The sequence below is a fragment of the Bufo gargarizans genome, chromosome 4 (genome assembly GCF_014858855.1).
Source record: "Bufo gargarizans isolate SCDJY-AF-19 chromosome 4, ASM1485885v1, whole genome shotgun sequence".
Lineage (NCBI taxonomy): Eukaryota > Metazoa > Chordata > Amphibia > Anura > Bufonidae > Bufo > Bufo gargarizans.
The window spans coordinates 476742147-476763947 of NC_058083.1; the positions used below are offsets into that span (position 1 = coordinate 476742147).

General features: G+C 43.1%; 1 protein-coding gene across 1 annotated transcript in view; it reads right to left on the reverse strand.

The window, feature by feature from the left end:
• The window catches only part of SLC1A4 (solute carrier family 1 member 4), a 63762-nt gene that overhangs the window by 7233 nt on the left and 34728 nt on the right, over positions 1 to 21801 (reverse strand). Inside the window, exons 2-7 of the mRNA XM_044291668.1 lie at positions 19107 to 19149; positions 18404 to 18466; positions 9600 to 9766; positions 7324 to 7557; positions 5342 to 5536; positions 3830 to 3964 (exon numbers count right to left, since the gene is read on the reverse strand). Coding sequence (XP_044147603.1) covers positions 3830 to 3964; positions 5342 to 5536; positions 7324 to 7557; positions 9600 to 9766; positions 18404 to 18466; positions 19107 to 19149 — 837 coding nt within the window. The remainder of the gene's footprint in view (positions 1 to 3829; positions 3965 to 5341; positions 5537 to 7323; positions 7558 to 9599; positions 9767 to 18403; positions 18467 to 19106; positions 19150 to 21801) is intronic.

The window sequence follows — 21801 nt, forward strand, 5'->3', positions numbered from 1 at the left end:
TGGATCGTATAAATAGATCTACGCAAGAGCAGGAAGGCTCAGGCGTCGTGCAAATTCGTGACGAAATGTTGAAAAGGAAACGCGGCCGAGAAGGCGTTGTCATACACCCTTTTAGGAATAAAGTAGAGCCGGCTAAGAGACGTCGTCGGCAGGAAACAAGAAGCTGTTCACCGAGCGACATCTTCTAATTATCAGCTACGGCTTTTGTACACGACGCATCCCCCGAATACGCCAAATCAGAGTTGGACATCTTTCAAATACCGCCCACGCAAACAAGTATTGAAAAAAATAATTATGTAGAGGTACAACCGATAGCGGCCATCGCGGACAACGCGCCTTTGGAGTTCTTCATTTCGACCAGCAGTGAATATTATTACGACCTAAATAACACTCTGTTACAAGTCGTTTGCAGAATCGTTAGTCCGGATAACACACTCATACCAGACGGGTCCTGCGTCGCCCTTATTAACTACCCTATTGCCAGCCTTTTTAATCAATTGGACAAAACGCTTGGCGACACGTTAATTTTAAAGTCCAAATACAGCATGCGTCGCTGTTTGTCAAAAGAGTTCAAGTATCGTCGGCTGTGAGAATCGGACACAGTCGCGCTATGCTAACCGCTAACACAAAGTACTCGGTAGATCGCGTGTTGCTTAAAGTGTTCCTGCAGGTACGCGCATATCTAACCATGAGAATCTTTTTCTGGGAAACACCCCGAAAACAGTGATACTAGCGTTTGTGGACAACAAATCATTTTCTGGGAATTACCAAAGAAATCCTTGGTGTTTCAATCACTATAATGTGAATTATGCCGCCTCATACTTGGACGGACAACAGATACCTGAAAAATCGTTTCAGCCTAATTTTCAAGACGGCTCTGCCGTTCGTGAATATATGTCGCTCGTACACATTTCTGGGAAGCAAAAGGCTGACAACGCTTTATCCGTGGATCGGTCAGAATTTTTGAACGGCTACACTTTGTTCGCTTTTGATTTATCGCCGGATCAAAAACCCGGCGGAAATTTCTCACTAGGAAAAACTGGAAATCTCAGAGCTGAAATTAGATTTGCCGAGACGGTGCTAAACACTATGGGCCAGATTTATCATTAGCTCAAGTCAGAATAATGGAGTGAAAAAGTCGCACATTTTTGCGCAATCACTAAAACTGCGCAAAAATTTGTGACTTTTTTCTGCTCTGCACTATGCTCGCCAGTTTTCTGAAAGTGGGCGTGTTTTCTTATGTAAATTAATCTCTAGACAGATTTACTATTGAGACTATTTAAAAAGTCGCAAAAAAGTCGCAAAAAATTGCGCAATTTCACTCCAGTGAGGACCATGCTTATCTTATGAGACTTTTTAATAGAACATGCGACTTTTTCGTAAAGACGTGCGACTTTTTCGTAAAGACGTGCGACTTTTTCGTAAAGATGTGTGACTTTTGTAAAGCTGCTTACTGACGGATAAACTGCTACCGTCAAACCACATTTATTACAGTCTTAAAGGGCCGATCATAAATCTGACTTGGCTAAAACTGACTTTAGCCATATGTGAAAGTGGAGTGAGCTGTCAGAGTCATGATAAATCTGGCCCTATTAACATGATTGTGTATTCCGTTCATCAAAATATTATTGAAATAAACAATAGGTGGGAGGTTTTATATGATTTTCAATAACTGAATAATTACGAAATTACCTGCGTTATCAAAGCCGACTTTCACGCCCGACGTATATTCAAAGGTGTATTTTCGTGCGATTTATTACCGTTAAATAAAATTATCGGCCATCCGGTGGCTTATATTGTAAATACGGACAATTCATATCAGCGGAGGAAGCACTAGATTTTAATTATATTACAACCGAACGGCGTCTCTATATTTTTTGATAGTTATGGATTATGCCCAACGAGAAAAATATTTCCGGGCAAATTTATGGAATTTTTATCTAAAAACTCTAAGGCCCCTTTCACACAGGCGAGAATTCCGTGCAGGTTTGTGTTGCGTGAAAATCGCAGCATGTTCTATATTCTGTGTTTTTCACACAACGCAGGCCCCATAGAAATGAATGGGTCTGCATGAAAATCGCAAGCATCTGCAAGCAAGTGCAGATGCGGTGCGATTTTCACACATGGTTGCTAGGAGATGATAAGGATGAAAGCAACCCCGGACCCCATTAAAGTGTGTTCACTGTATTATTTTCATAAATGGTTATAATGGAAAATAATAGAATTCTTAATACAGAATGCTTACTAAAATGTGGATTGAGGGGTTAAAAATAAATAAATAAATAAATAACTCATCTCCTCCAATTAATCGTGCAGCCGGCATCGTCTTCTTGTTTCTTGTTTCAGGACCTGCCAAAAGACCTTTGATAATCCGCAATACACGGCCACCGTTCCGTGTGCATTCCGCATCACGGATGCGGACCCATTCACTTCAATGGGTCCGAAAATCCGGAGGTGCGGAATGGAAGCACTGAACGGAACACTACGGAAGCACTACGGAGTACTTCCTGGGGTTCTGTTAGGTAGAAAATGCTCTATCTTTTTGCAGAACGGAGAGATCGCGGACCCGATCAAGTGAATGGATCCACAATCCCCATGTGGCTGGGCCACGGTCGGTCCTGTGAATGAGCCCTAACAGTCCTGCGCCTTGTTTTCTGTGGGATAAGTTGTCCTTTGTAATGGCACCATTTACTGTTGCATACAATGTAGCGGGAAGCGGGAAATAAATTCCAAAAGGGGTGAAATTGGAACAGAAAATGCAATTCTACAGTGTCCCTTTGTGGTAAACCTGATCTGCCCCTTCATTCTCTGGGTCAGTACAATTACAATGATACCATATTTATAAAGTTTTTCTTGTATTGTAATAGTAAAAAAAAAAAAAGGTGAATTTTTTTTCTTTTAATCGCCATATCCTGACCCCCATAACTTTTTCATAGTTAGGTCTATGGAGATGTGTGGGCTACTTTTTGTGGGGCGATCTGTAGTTTTTATTTATACCATTTTGGAGTGTGCATGACTTTTTGATCTCTTTTTATTCATTTTTTGGGGTAAAGTGAAGAGACAAACAAGGCAAATTGGCCATTTAGATTTTTTTTTTTCATTTACACTATGGTATAAATATGTTTATATCTTAATAGTTTGGACATTTTGGGATGTGGCAATTATGTTTATTTTTTTAACTTATTATGGGGAAAGAGGGGTGATTTGATTTTTTTATATATTTTTTATATTTAGAATTTATTTTTGAACTTTTTTTTTAAGCCACCCTAAAGGACTAATAAGCTATCATTAGTTTGCTTCTACAATACATTGCATTAAATTACTATTGCAATTCATTGCAGATTTCCTATGTTCTTATGGAGCCCCGCTACCGGCAGGGCTCTATAGAAACTACAGCTCTAAAAGACCTGGTTTCTTTAGAGACCAGGGCTTTCACAGATAACCAATGGCTGCCCTGTTGGCTCCGTATGTCTGTTCCACTGCAAAAAAATATAGAACATGTCCTATTCTTGTCCGTTTTGCTGACAAGAATAGCCATTTCTAACATCGGGTGGGACATGCAGAATGCCGGTATCTGTGTTTTGCAGATCTATGTAGATCTCACGGTCCGATACAGTCGTGTGCATAAGGCCATAGACTGCAAGCAGGTTTTTTGTGATCTTTAACCTTGGAGACACCACAAGATTGTAGGGGAATTTTAATCAAGACTGTTTGCTAAGCTGCTTCATTTATCATCGTAGATACGCAAGTGCAATAAATAAAAGATTGGTTTTGAAAGATGGACATACGGTGGATAGCACAAACTAAAGAACCCCTTTCACATACTTACACTATCCAGTCTACAGCCAATATCAGTGACAAGTCATTTGTGGGAAGTCCAATGGCCTCTAGAATAATAGCTATAGTGAGAACGCCCCCTGCAGGTATTCCAGCGGCACCGACACTTGAGGCAGTAGCAGTCACGCTGTGAATGAAGCAAAAATAGTTGAAATGGGTGAAGGCATACTGGGGACGTACTAGTAAATATTTTTGCAGCATGCAAAAGTACTTAAAGGGGTTATCCAACCCCTATAATGTCCCGGCTAATGCCCGGGCCCCTCATATAGGTTATACCTCGCTACCCGGCACCCGTTTTGCTCCTGATGCCCGCAGGGCCGCCACTGCATCTCCCAAGAATCAGATCCCCGGATCAAAACATCTGGCGATGGGGGTGGGGTGGGGAAGAGGCTAGCCAATAGCAGGCCGCAATGGGGACAAGCCTCCCTACCGTCACCCGTGATGCTAGGCAGGCTCGTCCCCATTGCAGCCTGCTATTGACTGCCATAACAATGGACAATACTGGGCCTCTAAAAAAACAGGGCCTGTAAGGTCATTATATGCACAGAAGATGGACCCTAAGAATAATTTCCTCTGGTGGGCCCAAACAGGGGCGTAGCTATATAGAGTGCAGAGGTAGCAGTCGCTACCGGGCCCAGGAGCCTGAGGGGGCCCAAAGACTGTTGTGCCATATAAGAAGACACCAGTATTATAGAAAGTGCATGCTGGTCAAGTTACACCTCTGGCTGGGGGGAAGGGGTTAGGTCAAGAATTTAGGCTCCAGGAGAAGTATAAAGTGGGCTCAGCATGCATGTGAGTACTTGCATCCCTGGATCCGATGAAAGCTGTAATGGCACCGGACGGGGTTAAAAGCAGAGTGTGCTTGGCGTGCATGCTGTACCTGCGCTCCCTGGACTTTATGTGGCTGTCATGGCCCATAACAGGTAGGAACTAGTGTTAGGGACCACTCATGAAGGCAACCTTGACGCGGTGAGTGGCTTATTACGCTTTGGCCAAAATGTACACCAATGCCTTATTCAACATCCAGCATAAAGGCAGGGCAGAGTGCTGGTTGCAGTGTGCGATTGCATTTTGTGTTTTTAAATTTATATCTCTATTTCGCCATAGCAATCTGCACCTGCTAGGGGTTGTGCGGGCTGAAATTTTCCATAGGTCAAGAATTTGGCATGGGGGAGCTGTTTCAATTTTTGCCTCAGGCAGCACGAAGGCAATGTGCTTCCCTGCCCCGGGCCACAAAGCACTGAGGGAAGGGGGGCCCAAGCTGAAGTCTTGCAGCAGGGCCCATGAGCCTTTAGCTACGCCCCTTGGCCCAAGGGACTTTAGTCTGATGCTGACTGAGATCATGTGACCATTCCTGAAATACACAGCGCTTCCTTATTCGGTCTTGTTAGACAGATTTTTAGAACATATCAGTTTATAAAATGCTTGTATGGTTTCATGGTAACTTTTTTTTTTTTTGTATGGCTACACACAAGTCGCAACTAATTGACATGGAATGACTTACAGAATTGTAAAGATCTGTCCAGCATTTAGCTCAAAGTTATTCATCTGGGCAATGAATACTGCTGCCATGCACTGGAATATTGCGGCACCATCCATATTCACTGTGGCCCCGATGGGAAGGATGAACCTGCTGATCCTTTTGTCGATCCCATTGTTTTCTTCTATGCATTTAATCATGGTTGGAAGAGTTGCAGAGCTATGAAACAGAGAAATATAATTGGTTAAAAAACTTCCGAAGATGGCACAAAACAGTCACGGACAGAACGTCTGCACATATCAACCATAAGGCCTCATCAGCTATTTGTGAGTCATTTGTAGGAAATAGACGTTAGTGGCAAATGACTGTCTCCAAAGTCACCCACTTCCAAATGGGGTTGTCTTCTGATGAGCTTTTGAAGCCCATTATTGTGTCAGATCCATAGGATCCTTTGATGCTCTGAATGGGGGACTTCGACCCTTTTTGTTAGGGACCGGCAATGTTACCTGACTGGTGAGGTCTACGTTCTAGGAACAGGCCATATTTTTTGTTAAAGTGGCACTGGACTTTAATTAAACCTTTGATATGTTATAGGGACATATCAAAAGTTTAGATCAGTGGAGGTCTGAGCGCTGAGACCCCCACGATCTCTCAAACGATGGGGATAAAAGTATGCACATAGTTCTCTCTCTCCTCACTGAAGGACAGGAAGCGAGATGGACTCATTAGAAAGTCAGTCTTGGTCCCGTGTCATGCAGCGAGGAGAGAAGGTCCTCTAGGCGCGTGCTTCTCTCCTTTCATTCTAAAGATCAGTGGGGTCTCAGAGCTCAGAACCCCACCAATCTAAACTTTTGATATGTCGCTATAATAACATATCAAAAGTTTAATGAAAATACAGTGTCAATTTAAAGTATAAACTTTGTAGAACAGAATATAGTGACAGCAATAAGAGAGACCTTTAAAGGGGTTTCTGGGCTTAAAGCGGTATCCCGGTTTCGTGATACTGACGAAGGTCATCAATATCAGGTTGGTGCTGACTCTTGCCACCCCACCCCCCTGATCAGCTGTTTAAAGAGGCTCTGGTGCTAGTGTGAGAGCTGTGTCATTTTCCATGAATACTTGCATTGTACATTGTGATGCAGGGTAATTACAGCTTCCATTCCTGTTTACTTGAATGTGAAGAACATCTGTAATTACCCTGAACCATGACTACAATGTCGACGGCATGCAGGTTAACACTAAAATAAACGCAGCTCTCACACTAGCGCCGCAGCCCCTTCAAACAGCTGATCGCCGGAGGTGCCGAGAGTTGGACCTCCACCAGTCTGAAACTGATGACCTGTACTGAGGATAGATCATCAATTTCACGAAAACCGGAATTCCCTTTTAAGTACTGATGGTCCAGCTTTACAATAGCCCAATGATCAAAAATTGCTGCACCATGTATACGTCACTATTTAGACAGGCACGTCAATACCAGGCACATATTCCAAATGGAACTGAGCTTTATTCACTTAATGAATGAGACAGTAGACTAGCAGCAAAGTACTTAAAGGGGTTGTCCATGATTTTGTATTTCTTTTTATATTCTATCACACCCCACTGGACCTACCTGTGAAAGACAGTACACTTATCAGCTCCCCGCTGCTTGGCTCTAGCTCTGTGGGTCCCAGCCCAGGACCCACAGAGCTAGAGTCTTCAGTGCACTTCCGATCCCCATATGTAAACTTCCAGTACAGAAGGGGTCACATGTGCCACTACAGCCAACGGTGATGTGACCCAGCAATGATGTGCTGCTTGAGTACACATCAGCTCTGAGTCCAGGAAGTTTACATACAGGGACCAGAAATGCAGTGATGACAGCCCAGGACCCACAGAGCCGGCATCGAGCGGCAGGGAGCAGGTGAATATACTGCACAGGTCTGGTGCGGGTGGAATAAAAAAATAATAATTAAAAAATTGTGAACAACCTGAATATAGATTTAACAGGTTTAATACTCGCTTACCTTGAACATGTTGCAAATGCTGTTGCAAACGGAGTTATTAATCCTAACAAGAATGTAAAGGGGTTCTTTCGTGTAAAGGCGAAATAAATAAGTGGAAGAACGATTCCTCCGTGGATAATATGACCCAATATAGAGGCCATGATGTACTTCCCAAGACTGGTCACCAAGAGCGCAATGTTTCCCATTTCAGCAATCTTGCTTCCAACAAGAAACATAATTCCAATAGGGACGTACCTGGATCACAAGAATACGATATGTAACCACTGTCAATATGGCACAAACTGACAATTACATTTTATAAGATAACATCCGAGGCTTTAGCTCATTCTGTTTCCTACTTAGATGAATTGATTAATGATATTTTACTAAATATGAACGGTGTGGTGAGGAGCTACAAAGAACATATCTCTATTTGGAGGACCCGACATGACCTGCCTTCCACAGACAACCTGATTTCAATGGACACCATGTAATACCTCATTCCTCCTCTGATGGCACTGCAGGAAAAATGAGCACTTGCTGCCAGGTCTCCTCACAAATTACATCTGATCGCTGGGAGCCATACATTCTGTGATCATCCTATTTTTTGGGGACCTATCTGCCAAATACGAATTTTCAAGTTGGAAATCCCTTTAAAAACTTAAAATTGCATTTGGTTCTTTTCATCTATGTCACTGTCAGGAGTGTAGCTAAAGGGGAAGCTGCTGCTTTGGAGCCCAAACTCAGAAGGGGCCCACCTAGGAGGAGAACTAAAATATTTTTTTGTCAGGGCCCCCTCAAAAGTATAATACAATGATAGTCTGGAAAAAAAGAGGTTTGTCCAGCCTTTCTTATGCAAAAATCCAGTAACACTTTATTTCATATAAAGTTTAAAAACATCCAGGTACAGTGAATGTTGGTCTACGCGTTTCAGGCAACAGAAAAGTTACTGGATTTTTGCATAAGAAATGCTGGACAAACCTCTTTTTTTCCACTTATACAAATTTTCTCCCAATCCGGGTGAGGAAGCGGTTCGTGCCTATACGAAGTTTCCAGACAGGTGAGAGCTGCTCTGATTACCTTTTGATATACAATGAAAGTCTATACAGTGAGACTGTAGGAAACGGACGGAGTGGCTGCCGGGCATCATCTGAGAAAGTTATCTGGACTAGCCACAGGAGTCGGGGTTGCTTGGGGGGGTCAGTTCAAATATTTGCTGTGGGGCCCAGTCAGTTCTAGTTACGTTATTGGTCACTGTGGAATACATTTTATCCAGAAGATTTAACAGACTTAAGCCCATTCACATGATCGTGGGGCCGCCGTGCTTGTTTTGCAGACTGCAAAGCACGGGTCCACAAAACAAGGACACTGGCCATGAGCCCCCTATATCATGGTGCGGACTCATTGACTTCAATGGGTCTGCGATCCGCAAGATGCGGCGGAAGATAGGACATGTTCTATCCTTTGTGTCTCTGAGGCACGGACCTGGAAGCCCACACTTTTTGCTGTGGGCTTCCAGGTCTGTGCCTCCATGCCTCAAAAGACAGTACATGTCCTATCTTTCACCGCATCTTGCAGATCATAGACCCATTATGGTCGACAACACGGTCATGTGAGTAATGCCTCATTCACACATCAGTGTTCGGGCAGTGAGTTCCATCAGTAATTTTGACCCAAAACCAGGTGCGGCTCTATACCCAGAACAGGTGCAGATCTTTCCCTTATACCTTATGTCCAGTCTTGGCTTAGGTTCACAATCACTGATGGAAATCACTGACCAAAACACTGATGTGTGAATGAGGCATAAGCTCTTATTCACATTTCTGTTTTTCACTGACACTTATCCATTGATTTTAATATGTTTGTTCACACATCAGTAGTTTTGTACTGACCATGGGAGACATGCGCTACTTTGGTCTATGATTTATAGTATTATACCAAACACGCCCATTTAAGTTAGTCCGTGAAAATCTCGGCTACAACATGTATGACATTTGGTCCATGTTAGGTCCGTTTTTCACTGACCACTGATATGGAGATGCTTTTGAAATATGGATGACACACAGAAAGCAAAAAACGGACTTGTGGACCAAACATGGGTGCTTCATGATCATCTTCACGGATGAAACACAGACTGATGTTTTCTCAGAAATGTGAATGAGGCCTTGGCTGAGAATCATGGGATTCCTGCTGGGCCGCAAGGGCATAATTAGAACTTTAGGAAAGCTCTTGTGAGCCCTGTGGCCACCTTGGGTCTCTAATTGTGTTATATGAGATGACTTCCTGGACCTACTTACCACATTATCCAAGAAACAATAACCATTGTCGCTTCGTTAAATGCACTGAAAAATCTGATCAGCTCTTCTCCTTCTGCCCCCAGCTTTTTCAAGGCCACTCCCAAGATAAGTGCGAAGAGGACAAGTCCCAGAATGTTCATTCCTTCAACGTCCATCCCCACAGGCACCTGAAGTTTAATAAAATACTGTTATATGTCTATCGACAGCATTAAAGGGGTTTTCTGGAATTAAAAAGCCCCTGTCAGTAAGATCAACCCTATTAAACCAAGTATACTGCTTGGTAGGGTTGAACCTGCTAATTAAAATTATGTCTGTCTTGTAAAAATTGGTTGCAGGCTTCACGAGAAAAAAAACTTTATTTATTTTTTAATGAGAGCTTCAGTGCACCAGGGCCTAGCCCTTCGGCGCACTTCAGCGCCTTACCTTTCCAGATCTGGCCCCGCCCCACTCAAGCCCTAATTTTCATAGAAAAAAATCATTTTTTTCTCTTGAATGCTGCAACCAGTTTTCACAAGATAGATATCATTTTATTTAGCAGGATCAACTTTTCTAGGTAGTTTGCCTGGTTTAATCGGGTTCATCCTGCTGACTGGTGCCCTTTAAATATTAACAGCCTGTCCTCAGGATCGGTCATCAATGTCAGATTAGTTTGAGTCTTCCTCCCAGTAACCATGCTTGCCAGCCTTTAGAAGAGGCCACAGTGCTTGGGCATGCCCTGCAGCCTCTTCATTGGCCTGTAGTGTCACGCCCATGTCCTTTCTGCAGCTCAGTCCCATTGAAGTGAAGGGGATTGAGCTGCAATACCAAGAACAGCCACTGGACAATGTATGGCGCTGTGACTGGAATCAATTAAGAGGCCACAGTACTCATCCCAGCACCACGACCTCTTCAATCAGCTGATCCATGGGGGTGCCAGGAGTCAGACCCCAACTCATCTGATCTTGATTACCTATCGTGAGCATAAAGCATCAATGTTTAAGTCCCAAAAAATGCACTTAAAGGGGTATTCCCATTATTGATGGATGAACATCGTCCGGGACGGTTCGCAAGCGCGATCAAATGTTCGCGAACCGCAAGTTTGCGGTGGGCCCTATTCACTTTAATGGCAGGCGAACCTGAAAAACCTTCAGCTCATATTTGCAGTCACCAAATACTTAGTAGAAGTGCACAGATAGTCCCACAACATGGACAGTGACATACCAGAGGGGGATCAATGACAAAATTCCAACAAAAAATATGTATCTTAATCAGGGCACATTTATATGCGTCTTAAAGAGAAATTCTGTGAAATGTGCCCTGTTGGAGCCTAGAAAATGTTTATTTTAGGCCCAGGCCCCAAATGTCCTGCCTGCCTGTTAGATATAACTGTATTGCCATCCTCAGGACAGCAATACAATTGAATCTAATTCACTACAAGAGCTGAAGGACCTTTGATGACCTCACAGGTCATGTGATCAGTTTTAAATGCAGTAGCTCAAAAGGACCTGGATAATGTCACCATCATGTGACCAGTGCAGGAGAGGACGGCTCTGCTACATGAGGAGAGGTAAGTGAAGATTACTCAGTGTAAGAGGCAGAGCAATGTTGGGAGTTGTAGTTATTTAACTGGGACTGTATGTTAGGGCTGAAGGGAGGAAAGTTATTTACATAGGACAGTGAGGTGGAGTAATGTTAATTACAAGTGGCTGGGGTAGGGTGATGTTATTTACATGGGACTGTATTTTGAGGGGTAATGTTATTTATATGGGACTGCATGTTGAAGGCAGCTATGAGAGGGAGTGATAATAGTTACATGGGATTGAATGTTAAGGGGTAATGTTATTTACATGGGACTGCATGTTGGAGGTGGATGGAGAGGGGGTGATTTTATTTACATGGGACTGTATGTTGAAGGTGTCTGGGGAGGGAGTGATGTTATTTACATGGGACTGTATAATGGAAGGGGCAGGAGAGATGGTGTGGTGTTATTTACATGGGACTGTATTTTGGAGGGGGCTGTAGATAGAGAGGGATGTTATTTACATGGACTGTATATTGGAGGGGGCTGGAGAGATGGTGTGATGTTATTTATATGGGACTCTATGGCTGAGGAAGGGAAATAGTGTTATTTACATGAGACTGTATGGCGGAGGTGCTGAGGAATTATAATTTCTGAGGACACTAAACGGAGGAATATAACTACAGGGGGCACAAACAGGCAGCATTATAAATATTGGGGGTGCTTCAGGGCGAGCATTATCACATTAGGGGGCGATATTAATATGGGGGCACTGTGGAGGCATTTTAAATCCAGGGGACATTAGGCGTCTTATTACTACTGGGGGCTCTATAGGAGGGATCCACATTATTTCTACTAAGGGCACTATGGGGGCCTTATTACTACTGAGGGGTCTGTAGAGAGCTTTATTACCACTGGGGGAACAATAGGGGGACTTATTTCTACTGGGGGCTCTGTAAGGGCATTATTGATACTGGAGGGCTCTTCTACTAATGGAGGCACTCTTGTGGAGTATTATCACTGTTGAGTCCAGTAGGGGGCAGTATTACTAATGAGAGCATTCTAGAAGGGAATTACTATTGGTTCGACTATGAGGAGTAATGTTACTATGGGGGGCACTCATTTTTCTTTAGGATAGTATTTGGGGGTACAGGAAGAAAGGAAGCTAAGATGTCTGTGCGTCACACTCTGCAGAGACGAGGCGGCTGAGAGAAGTGTCCGGACCGAATGGAGAAGATGATGACAGAGAAGATCTACATCAGAGTAGATGTCATCTGGGAGGCACTGGATGTGAGAGGTATAGCAAGTACAGTAAAATGTCTTCAGTGCTAGTGTTTGCAGGAAGGGGGGGGGGGGGATGCGGTTGTTTAACTTAGAGAATTGGCCATATGCATTGATCCTTGGGCCCCGGATCTTTTGAGACCCTAGCAATGCCCCTGCTGTAGGCCACTGGACTACAGGCCCCAAACATTAGGCATTCACCGGACAGAAAAGATCAATTATGTGGCAGGAGGTATATTATACGGTCAATGGATATCAATTTTACTGCAGGCCAGTACAAATACAGGTCAAATACATATGTTTAAAAGAACTAAAAATATTAAATTGGATTAAAAACATGGCTAACAAAATCCCCCCTCTTGAAAAAAAAACCTAATGATAATAGTTTAAATTCGATAACACGTGGTCGTCACTGGTGTTGAATTCCTTCAAGGCCCCAACTATTAGGCATTCACCGTAGGGAAAAGAACAAGTAAGGCCTCATGCACACGACAGTATTTTTTCACGGTCCGCAAAACGGGGTTCCATTGGTCCGTGATCCGTGACCGTTTTTTCGTCCGTGGGTCTTCCTTGATTTTTGGAGGATCCACGGACATGAAAAAAAAGTCGTTTTGGTGTCCGCCTGGCTGTGCGGAGCCAAACGGAGCCGTCCTGAATTACAATGCAAGTCAATGGGGATGGATCGGTTTGACGTTGACACAATATGGTGCAATTGCAAACGGATCCGTCCCCATTGACTTTCAATGTAAAGTCAGGAGTCCCTTTTATACCATCGGATCGGAGTTTTCTCCAATCTGATGGTATATTTTAAATTGAAGCGTCCCCATCACCATGGGAACGCCTCTATGTTAGAATATACCATCGGATTTGAGTTACATCGTGAAAACTCATATCCGACAGTATATTCTAAAATAGAGGCGTTCCCATGGTGATGGGGACGCTTCTAGTTAGAATATACTACAAACTGTGTACATGACTGCCCCCTGCTGCCTGGCAGCACCCGATCTCTTATAGGGGGCTGTGATCAGCACAATAACCCCTCAGGAGCCGCACCTGAAGGGGTTAATTGTGCGTATCATATCCCCCTGTAAGAGATCAGGGGCTGCCAGGCAGCAGGGGGCAGACCCCCCTCCCTCCCCAGTTTTAATATCATTGGTGGCCAGTGTGCGGCCCCCCCCTCCCTCCTTCTATTGTATTTATAATATTGGTGGCACAGTGTGCGCATTGCTTAATGATCTGTCACTTACCAGTAGGAGGAGCTCCCGGCCGGTCACAGACAGCGCAGCAGCCAGCAGGTAAGTATGATGCTTCTAATATTGCTAAGTAACCATGGCAACCAGGACTGCAGCAGCGTCCTGGTTGCCATGGTTACCGATCGGAGCCCCGGCGATTAAACTGGGACTCCGATCGGAACTCCGTTGCCACCAATGATTGGGGGGGGGGGGAGGGGGGAAGTGAAAACTCAGCTCTGAAAAAGCTTTTATGCAGATGGATCTTCGGATCCGTCTGTATGAAAGTAACCTACGGCCACGGATCACGGACACGGATGCCAATCTTGTGTGCATCCGTGTTTTTTCACGGACCCATTAACTTGAATGGGTCCGTGAACCGTTGTCCGTCAAAAAAATAGGACAGGTCCTATTTTTTTGACGGACAGGATAAACGGATCACGGAGGCGGATGACAAACGGTGCATTTTCCGAGTTTTCAACAGACCCATTGGATCCGCAGAAAATCACAGAAAACGGAACAACGGCCACGGGTGCACACAACGGTCGTGTGCATGAGGCCTAAGTATGTGGCTGGAGGTAGATTACACGGTCATGGATATCAATTTTACAGCAGCAAAACCGCAAACAAATGCTGCACTACCCAAATGCAGTATATAGAAAGTATATTATTGGTATATAACACCCCTGCTTCAATCACTTTTTTTTGGGGGGGGGGGGGGGGGTAACTGGTATATCACACCAGTAGAAATTGGTATATCACACCAGTAGAAATTGGTATATCACAATAGTAGAAATTATTTGTTCCAATAGTGTTTGCCCCTCTGTATAGTTGCTGTATCGCGGCAGGACCGCACACAACTGCTGCACAATACAAATGCACTATAATATACTTTCTATGTTAGAAAGTATATTATAAGTATATCACACCCCTCAGTATATCACACATATCGATAGCACACCTATACCAGTCCTTAAAAGGACTTTTGCAGCCCTATTAGCTAGCGTTTAGTGTCCCTAACAGCCTGTCCCTGCTCCACACAGCAATCTCTCCCTACACTGGCAAAACACAGAATGTAAAATGGCGGCCAGATCAGGTCTATTTACAAGGTAGGGGGTATGTCCACGTGTTGAAACGTCTCAATTGGCTGTCCTGTCCCACCTGATGGATGTGTCATGAGTCAAAGTTCTTCACAATGTAAAAGAATATGGCACCGGCGGGCATCGCCATATGTTCGCCCATTCAGCGAACTGTGGACGAGCAAAGTTCGCCACGAAACGACTGCCGGGCGAACCGCAAGGCCATCTCTAATTCCCATCATACATTATGTCTAAGGCTACTTTCACACTGCCGTTTTGGTTTCCGTTTGTTAGATCCGTTTCCGGGCTCTCACAAGCGGTCTAAAACTGATCAGTTTTGCCCTAATGCATTCTGAATGGATAAGGATCTGCTCAGAATGCATCAGTTTGGCTCCGTTCCGCCTCCATTCCTTCTGACGAAACTGAGCCAAACGGATCCGTACTGACACAATCTGGCACAATATAAAACTGATCCGTCCTCCATTGACTTTCAATGGTGTTCAAGGCGGATCCGTTTTGGCTACGTTACAGATAATACAAACGGTTCCGTTCTGAATGGATGGATGCGGTTGTATTATCAGTGCGGATCCGTCTGTGCAGATCCATGACGGATCCGCACCAAACGCAAGTGTGAAAGTAGCCTAATTCAGACTGGTACAAAGCTTTAGAACAGGATGTATACACATGTGGTCTTGTTTATTAGGACTGATCGGTGAAAGAAGCAGGGGCCTGTAAAAACGTCAGGGGGATTTTAGATGGTGATCAGACATGGATTAACCTCGGGAGCACCATAGTATCTATTTATTAGGCCTAACTTTCATTTCAGTCAAATCTTCAATATTAGTAATTATTATATCTTAAAGGACATCTGTCAGCAGTTTTGTACCTATGACACTGGCTGACCTGTTACATGTGCACTTGGCAGCTGATGGCATCTGTGTTGGTCCCATGTTCATATGTGCCCGCATTGCTGAGAAAAATGATGTGTTAATATATGCAAATGATCCTCTAGGAGCAACGGGGGCGTTACCTGTTACACCTAGAGGCTCTGCTCTCTCTGCAACTGCCACACTCCCTGCACTTGGATTGAAAGGGCAGGTGTGATCACGTTTTCACTGCCTGCCCATATAAATATGCGACCAATACAGATGCCTTTAGCTGCCAAGTGCACACGTCATTAGGTACAAATCTACTGACAGATGCCCTTTAATAGATATTCATATAAGCTCCTTTGAACCTCCTTGAGACATCATAGGTACATAAATAGTTTTTGTGGGGGGCTTTATGATAGGTAATTCACCAAAAAGCATGCTAGACTAATTTGTCTGGAATTGGAATTTTTAAGAAGCTGCAAGTAATTGCAAAGTGTAGACAAAGGCTAGAAGAACACATTATCCTGTGTGGTGGTCAGTCCTGCAGCTTCCTTGACCTCTTCAGTTATCACAATTTCACAAATATAAAAATGACTGGCTAATGTCTAATGATGGGAAAACAAGAACATCACGAAACTGTGGCAAATACATTATAATTCCCGGCTTCCTGTAAACGCCAGATATGGACTCATTAAAAGAGATCCTAATGAGACATTTGTGATGTTGGTCTGCAAAGTAGTCATTAGTGTGCAGATACAAGGGAACCACCGGGATCACGGGGTGAATTAAGGGGCACATGAGTTTTAATATATTTTTATTGAAGGATGACTTCTCTCTGTGTTCTGTTATTTAAATCTATAAACCGTAATGATCACAAGTAATGCAGGGATTTGTATCCATCCAATACTAGACATTGAGGGGGTCATTTATTAACCAGAAATACACCTATGTTTCTGGTGCACATTGTGGCACAAAGGTCCTTTGTGCCGCAATCTGCATCTTTTCCCTGATCACCCAAGGTCTGAAAAAGTGAGGCGTGGGCGTGGAAGGAGATGGGCCGGTAGGTCCGTCTCATTTACCATTTTCTACGCATGTGTTAGTTGTAGAAAATGGTCTAAATGTAAGACGGCTCAGAATGTGGATCTCCCAAAGTTATGTTTTTAAAAGTGTTTTAAAAAGGGTTTAGATGATTTCTTAAAAGTAAACAACATTAATGCTTATGAAAACGTGTAGAAATCTGAGTCTCGCTTCTTATGGGATTCGCGTCCCCACCTATTGGTTGAACTTGATGGACTTTGTATCAACTATGTAACTGCGTATGTAGAGGCTGGCTCCTCTATATAACTTGGCGGATCCAACACCAGCTATAGGGGATATTAAGACCAATGTCTAAACACCAGTCTTAATAAATGACCCCCTAAGTATCATCCAAGGGATATATTGTATCACTTAGTGTAATTAATAATTTCAAAAAACTCTAATTTCATTCATATCATAAGCCCTTTGTACTTATTATAGGGGTTGCCGAACCAGAACACCAAAATTGTGAGGTGACTACTGGGGTTCTGTTGGGGATTGTGCTAGTATTCCAGAGTAGAGAATGTTTCCAATCTGCCAGAAGCAGGGGCAGACTGGCCATAGACCCTACAGGGTGATTTCCCGGTGGGCCGATGACCAGGGGGCCACCCGAGCCCTCCTCATGGTCACAGGCCAGGTACATAATGATCTGATGTGCTAAACATGAATTAATGCTAGAAGCATCATGTACTTATGCACCTGGCCAATAGCTGCAGGTGCCCTCCTGAACTCAAATGTATCACCGTCCTCAGGATGGTCATATAGTTGAATACTGTGGTGAGGGAGGCAATATTTTGTGCTGCACAGTGGTATTTGCTTCTGCGGAGGCAGTGTTTTGCGCTTCCCTGTGCTATTTGGTTCTTCAGGGGCGGTATTGTGTGCTGCACTACAGTATTGCAAGCCCAGCCTACTTCTGTTGTTCCTGCTTATATGACTAACTATATTCATACGTAGTTAAATTATGCACATATCAAATTAACCATGTAATTCTGATTGGATAGCATTTGTCGCAATGTGAAGTACATAATCACCATGATTTGATTGGGTTTGCCTAGGTCAATTCAGGATAAAGGCCCGGTATTTTTATCTGTCACCAGTTTATGCTGTCCTTACATAAGGCAGTATAAAACCAGTGACAGGTTCCCTTTAGTGGGTGTTCACTTAAAGGGGTTGTGCCAAGTTTTGAAGTTATTCCCTATCCACAGGACAGGGGATAATTAACTAAACAGTGGGGATACTAATGGTCGAACCTTTAACGATCCCAAGAACGCGGGTCCTGTTCCCTCTGATCTGTTATATCGGCAGGTTGGGCATGCTCCCTGCCTCTCTTTTCATTCTCTATGGGACTCCCAGAAATAACTGTACTTGTGGTCAGACCCCCAACAATCAGTCTGTTATACCTATCTTATGGATGGAGTTGACTTCAAAATGTGGCCCTTTAATACATGGAGGGTCCGAGTCTACTAGAGTGATTCTGTTAACGGCCATTCAATCTGGTTCATAATGGAGGCCTGGAGCATGGTACCCTCAGTCTATGCTATCTATATAACCTAATAGGGTATATGCAAGGTCTCTGCTGGGACAACTTCTTTAAGTAATCCCCCAATATTTTCTTTAGAGCCATTTTAAGATGACATATATGTTATCCCAAATGTGAAAGGTGATTTATTTATTCCAGCATGAACCACCCATCTGCTTTGCAGCTTTCTTTATACTGTAGAACGCACTAAGACCCCCGAACTTCACTAAAGATGCTGTAGAAGCTCACCCGTTCAATGGTGATGTTTCCTTCGGTTGTGTTCCTGGTATACGTCACATATTCTGTTGCATACTGGAAAAAAATATATAAAAATCAGAAAAACACAGAAGAGTTGTTTTTGGGTTTTATGTTGTCTGACATTAGCAGGGTGTTGGCCAAACCAGATGTTTTCGGCTGTCCTCCCAGTTTTCCGTTGACTGATGGATTTCATGCATCTCTGATCCTTTTATTCTCTGGAAGATAAGCTTCCAGACGTTTGCTGGTAGCAGTTTTCTCGCCTTTCCAATTCAAAACACATGCTCAGCCGAGTATGCATGTGTATTGGGGCATAAGCAGAGGGAGCTGTCAGGCAAGCGAACTTCTAGCGACAGTTATCTTATGTGTTTGGCGACTTTCGACTGTGTATGCAATCTACTGTTCCCTGTTATCAGGCATACAAGGCTGTTAGTGGGACGCAATGCATTGTATGTGTGCTATTTCCTATTTTACTACTAGTTTTATAATCCTTTACCTAATGAAGAAACTTCCTGAAGTGTTTAAACATTGCTGAAATGATCAGATCGTCTTAGCAATCACACAGCATCGAAGCTCTCATTATATTTAAAGGGCCTAATACACGCAGATTCACAGATATAGCCTATCCCTGTATTGGGTGAAGGATACAGTTGTAGCCGTATCTTATTTTACAGCTACAATTCAGTATTTGTCTTACCGATCGGAAAGCTGCAGCCACAAGATTTGCAGGCATCAGGTTTCTGAAAATGAAAGAGAGAACACCTTATTACTATAGGCCCCGTGTAAATCATCATGTGGGAGTCTTCAATTATTTATTTATACTCTCATACCGTATTTAAAAGTTTTCTAATGTCTATTTTATTTTTATAACTTTTTATAAATTTAATAGTTCAGTCATAAAATGTATCCATTATTCGCAATTCATAGATGGCTATCTCTAGTAAGATAATTAGATTCATATTACTTGGATCCAGATTCTAATTGCCTTGTGTATCTGCAGGTACAACGTGCCGCACCCCAGGGTCGATCGTGTCCCAGGTTTATAGGAATTGCTGACTGGTGGGGTGCGACCTTAATAGTTTTCTGTAGTTTTCTGTGTGTCACAGTGCTCCTACCTGGACATCATCGATCTTCAGGGTTAGGCTCCGGAGTAATAAAGGGAAAAGTTGTAGGAGGTGGAGAATAAGTGAAGTCCAGACTTAATAAAGTTCAACAGCTTTACTTGAATAAACATGCATCCTGACAATATTCAGTCTTTCTCTTGGCTCCAGCAGGTTTTGGGGTAAACTGGCAGGCAAACTTGAATTCCTTGCTACCTCCCTCTGCTGTGCTAATCTCTGGTTTCAGTATGGTAGCTGGACTCTATTATAGTTCTGGTACTTTTTGAGTTGGGTGCCTTTGGCTGTTGACCCCCTTTTGATACTCTGTCTGTATCTGTAAGGAGTCATGGTGCTCTATGAGCTGCTTCCCTAGAGAAACTCCTGCAGAAGGAGGGGGGCCTTCCCCTCACTGCTTCATCTTTCATGTCTTCTCAGCTCCACAATCGAGCTGGAATAAACTAGAACTAACTATAAATTCCTGCAACCTTTCCCTTGGTAGGAAACAGGACTAGCCAAAATCTGCCCAAAATGGGGAAAATGGAATGGTAAGTTTAATTTTATCTAAAGATCTCTTGCTCACTCTGCCAAATACACTGCCATTGCTGGACAATCAGGCACATTACATGAAATACAACAAATAACAGTTACATGACAGGGCCAGGCCAGCGTTGGTTCTCCTGCTGGCCCCGTCTGCAGTGTGAATCTCGTGCCTGCTTCGTCCGGTTCAGTATTCGTTAAGTTAAAAGCTATGCTCTAATAAAACATACACTCTATAGGGGACGTCACTATATACATTGTATACATTGTAATAAAGACTATGGACACCTTTGCAACAATTTGTTTATTGCTCATTTGCTTCCTAAATGCAAATTTTAAGCAACCTTCTAAATAATCTTTATAAAAAATTTCCTATCATTTTGCTTCGGCAACACACATGTAATTCCTTCATCTAGCTGCTGGTGCTGCAAAAATCTGACCTAAATCTGTAAGAGCTCTGCTTCTGTTTCTGACTTGCTCTTTTCCTTTTAGCACCAGTGAGGAGGAGGAGGTTGTGCAACAATCCAAGTAGGGAGGCTCACGCAAGCTGTAGATAGGGTGGAATGCACACACAGGGAAGTTTGCAGGGGGGAAAAAAGAACCGTTTGATTTCTGAACACACAGATCTAGCATATGTTACTGGTAAAGACAGAGCCATGCACATTTAGCTGCAGATTTTGCTGCAGCTGCGGATTTCACCCTTTGCATTGCAACTCCTAAATCCAGCACCTCTGCAAAATAATTCACTATTACAATTAGTATTGAGTGAATCGAAGTTCACAAAGTGGACTTCGATCCAAATTTCAGGGAAAATTTGATTCGCCACAAAGCCCAATTTCCTTGTGCTTCGTGGTAACGAATCAATTTTCCCTAAAATGGCGGTAAAACCCCAAAAAATCATACTCACCTCATCCATTTGCGCGAGAAGAGTCCTCTGCGCCATCTTGATTGAAGATCCCATGCAAAATCTCCAAGCAAGATGGCCTCAGCGGGCTCTTTGCGCTCAAGTGGATAAGGTTAGTATAATTTTACTTTTTTTTCTAACTCATCAACACCTGAAAGGCATGAATATTCATCTCAGATGCCGAGATCAGCGATAAACGCGGCATCTGAGAGGTTTAATGACGGGGGACGGCATAATCACTGTTCTTCATCATTGCGCCTGCTACTCACAAAGTAACAATTATTACTTCTCTCATCTCTAATTACAATTATTAATGGTTTTCTCCACTGGAGTTCTAATTTCTGTTTCTTATGTTTAGGTTTGGGTGGTTCCTGACTTTGATTCACACTGTATTTGTTATCTTAATAGTAATAAAAGTGTTACTAATAAAAGAAAAGCTACATAAGGTCCCCTCAAAACCTTAAAAGATAATATTATGTCTACTTGCAGCCACCACTAGGGGGATCTTACTACATGCTGTTATTTTATTGAGCTTAATTTATAAACACATACAGGAATCTCTTAGGCTCCCTCTAGTGGTGACTGCAAGCAGGTAGAATTTTATCTTTATAAAATGATGATAAAGCTATATTAAAATGCTGCTACTACTACTACTACTACTACTACCACCAATTATAATAATCAAAACAGAATATATGACCTATTAGGAAGAAGGAACATGGTATTTTGTTGGATATTCATTTTAAAGGTTTTCTGTCACCCCAATTTTCGCTATTAAACAGGCTGACATTATAGATGTGAAAATGTCACCTGAATTTAACTCTGCATTTCTTTTATTTAAGTATGCCGCC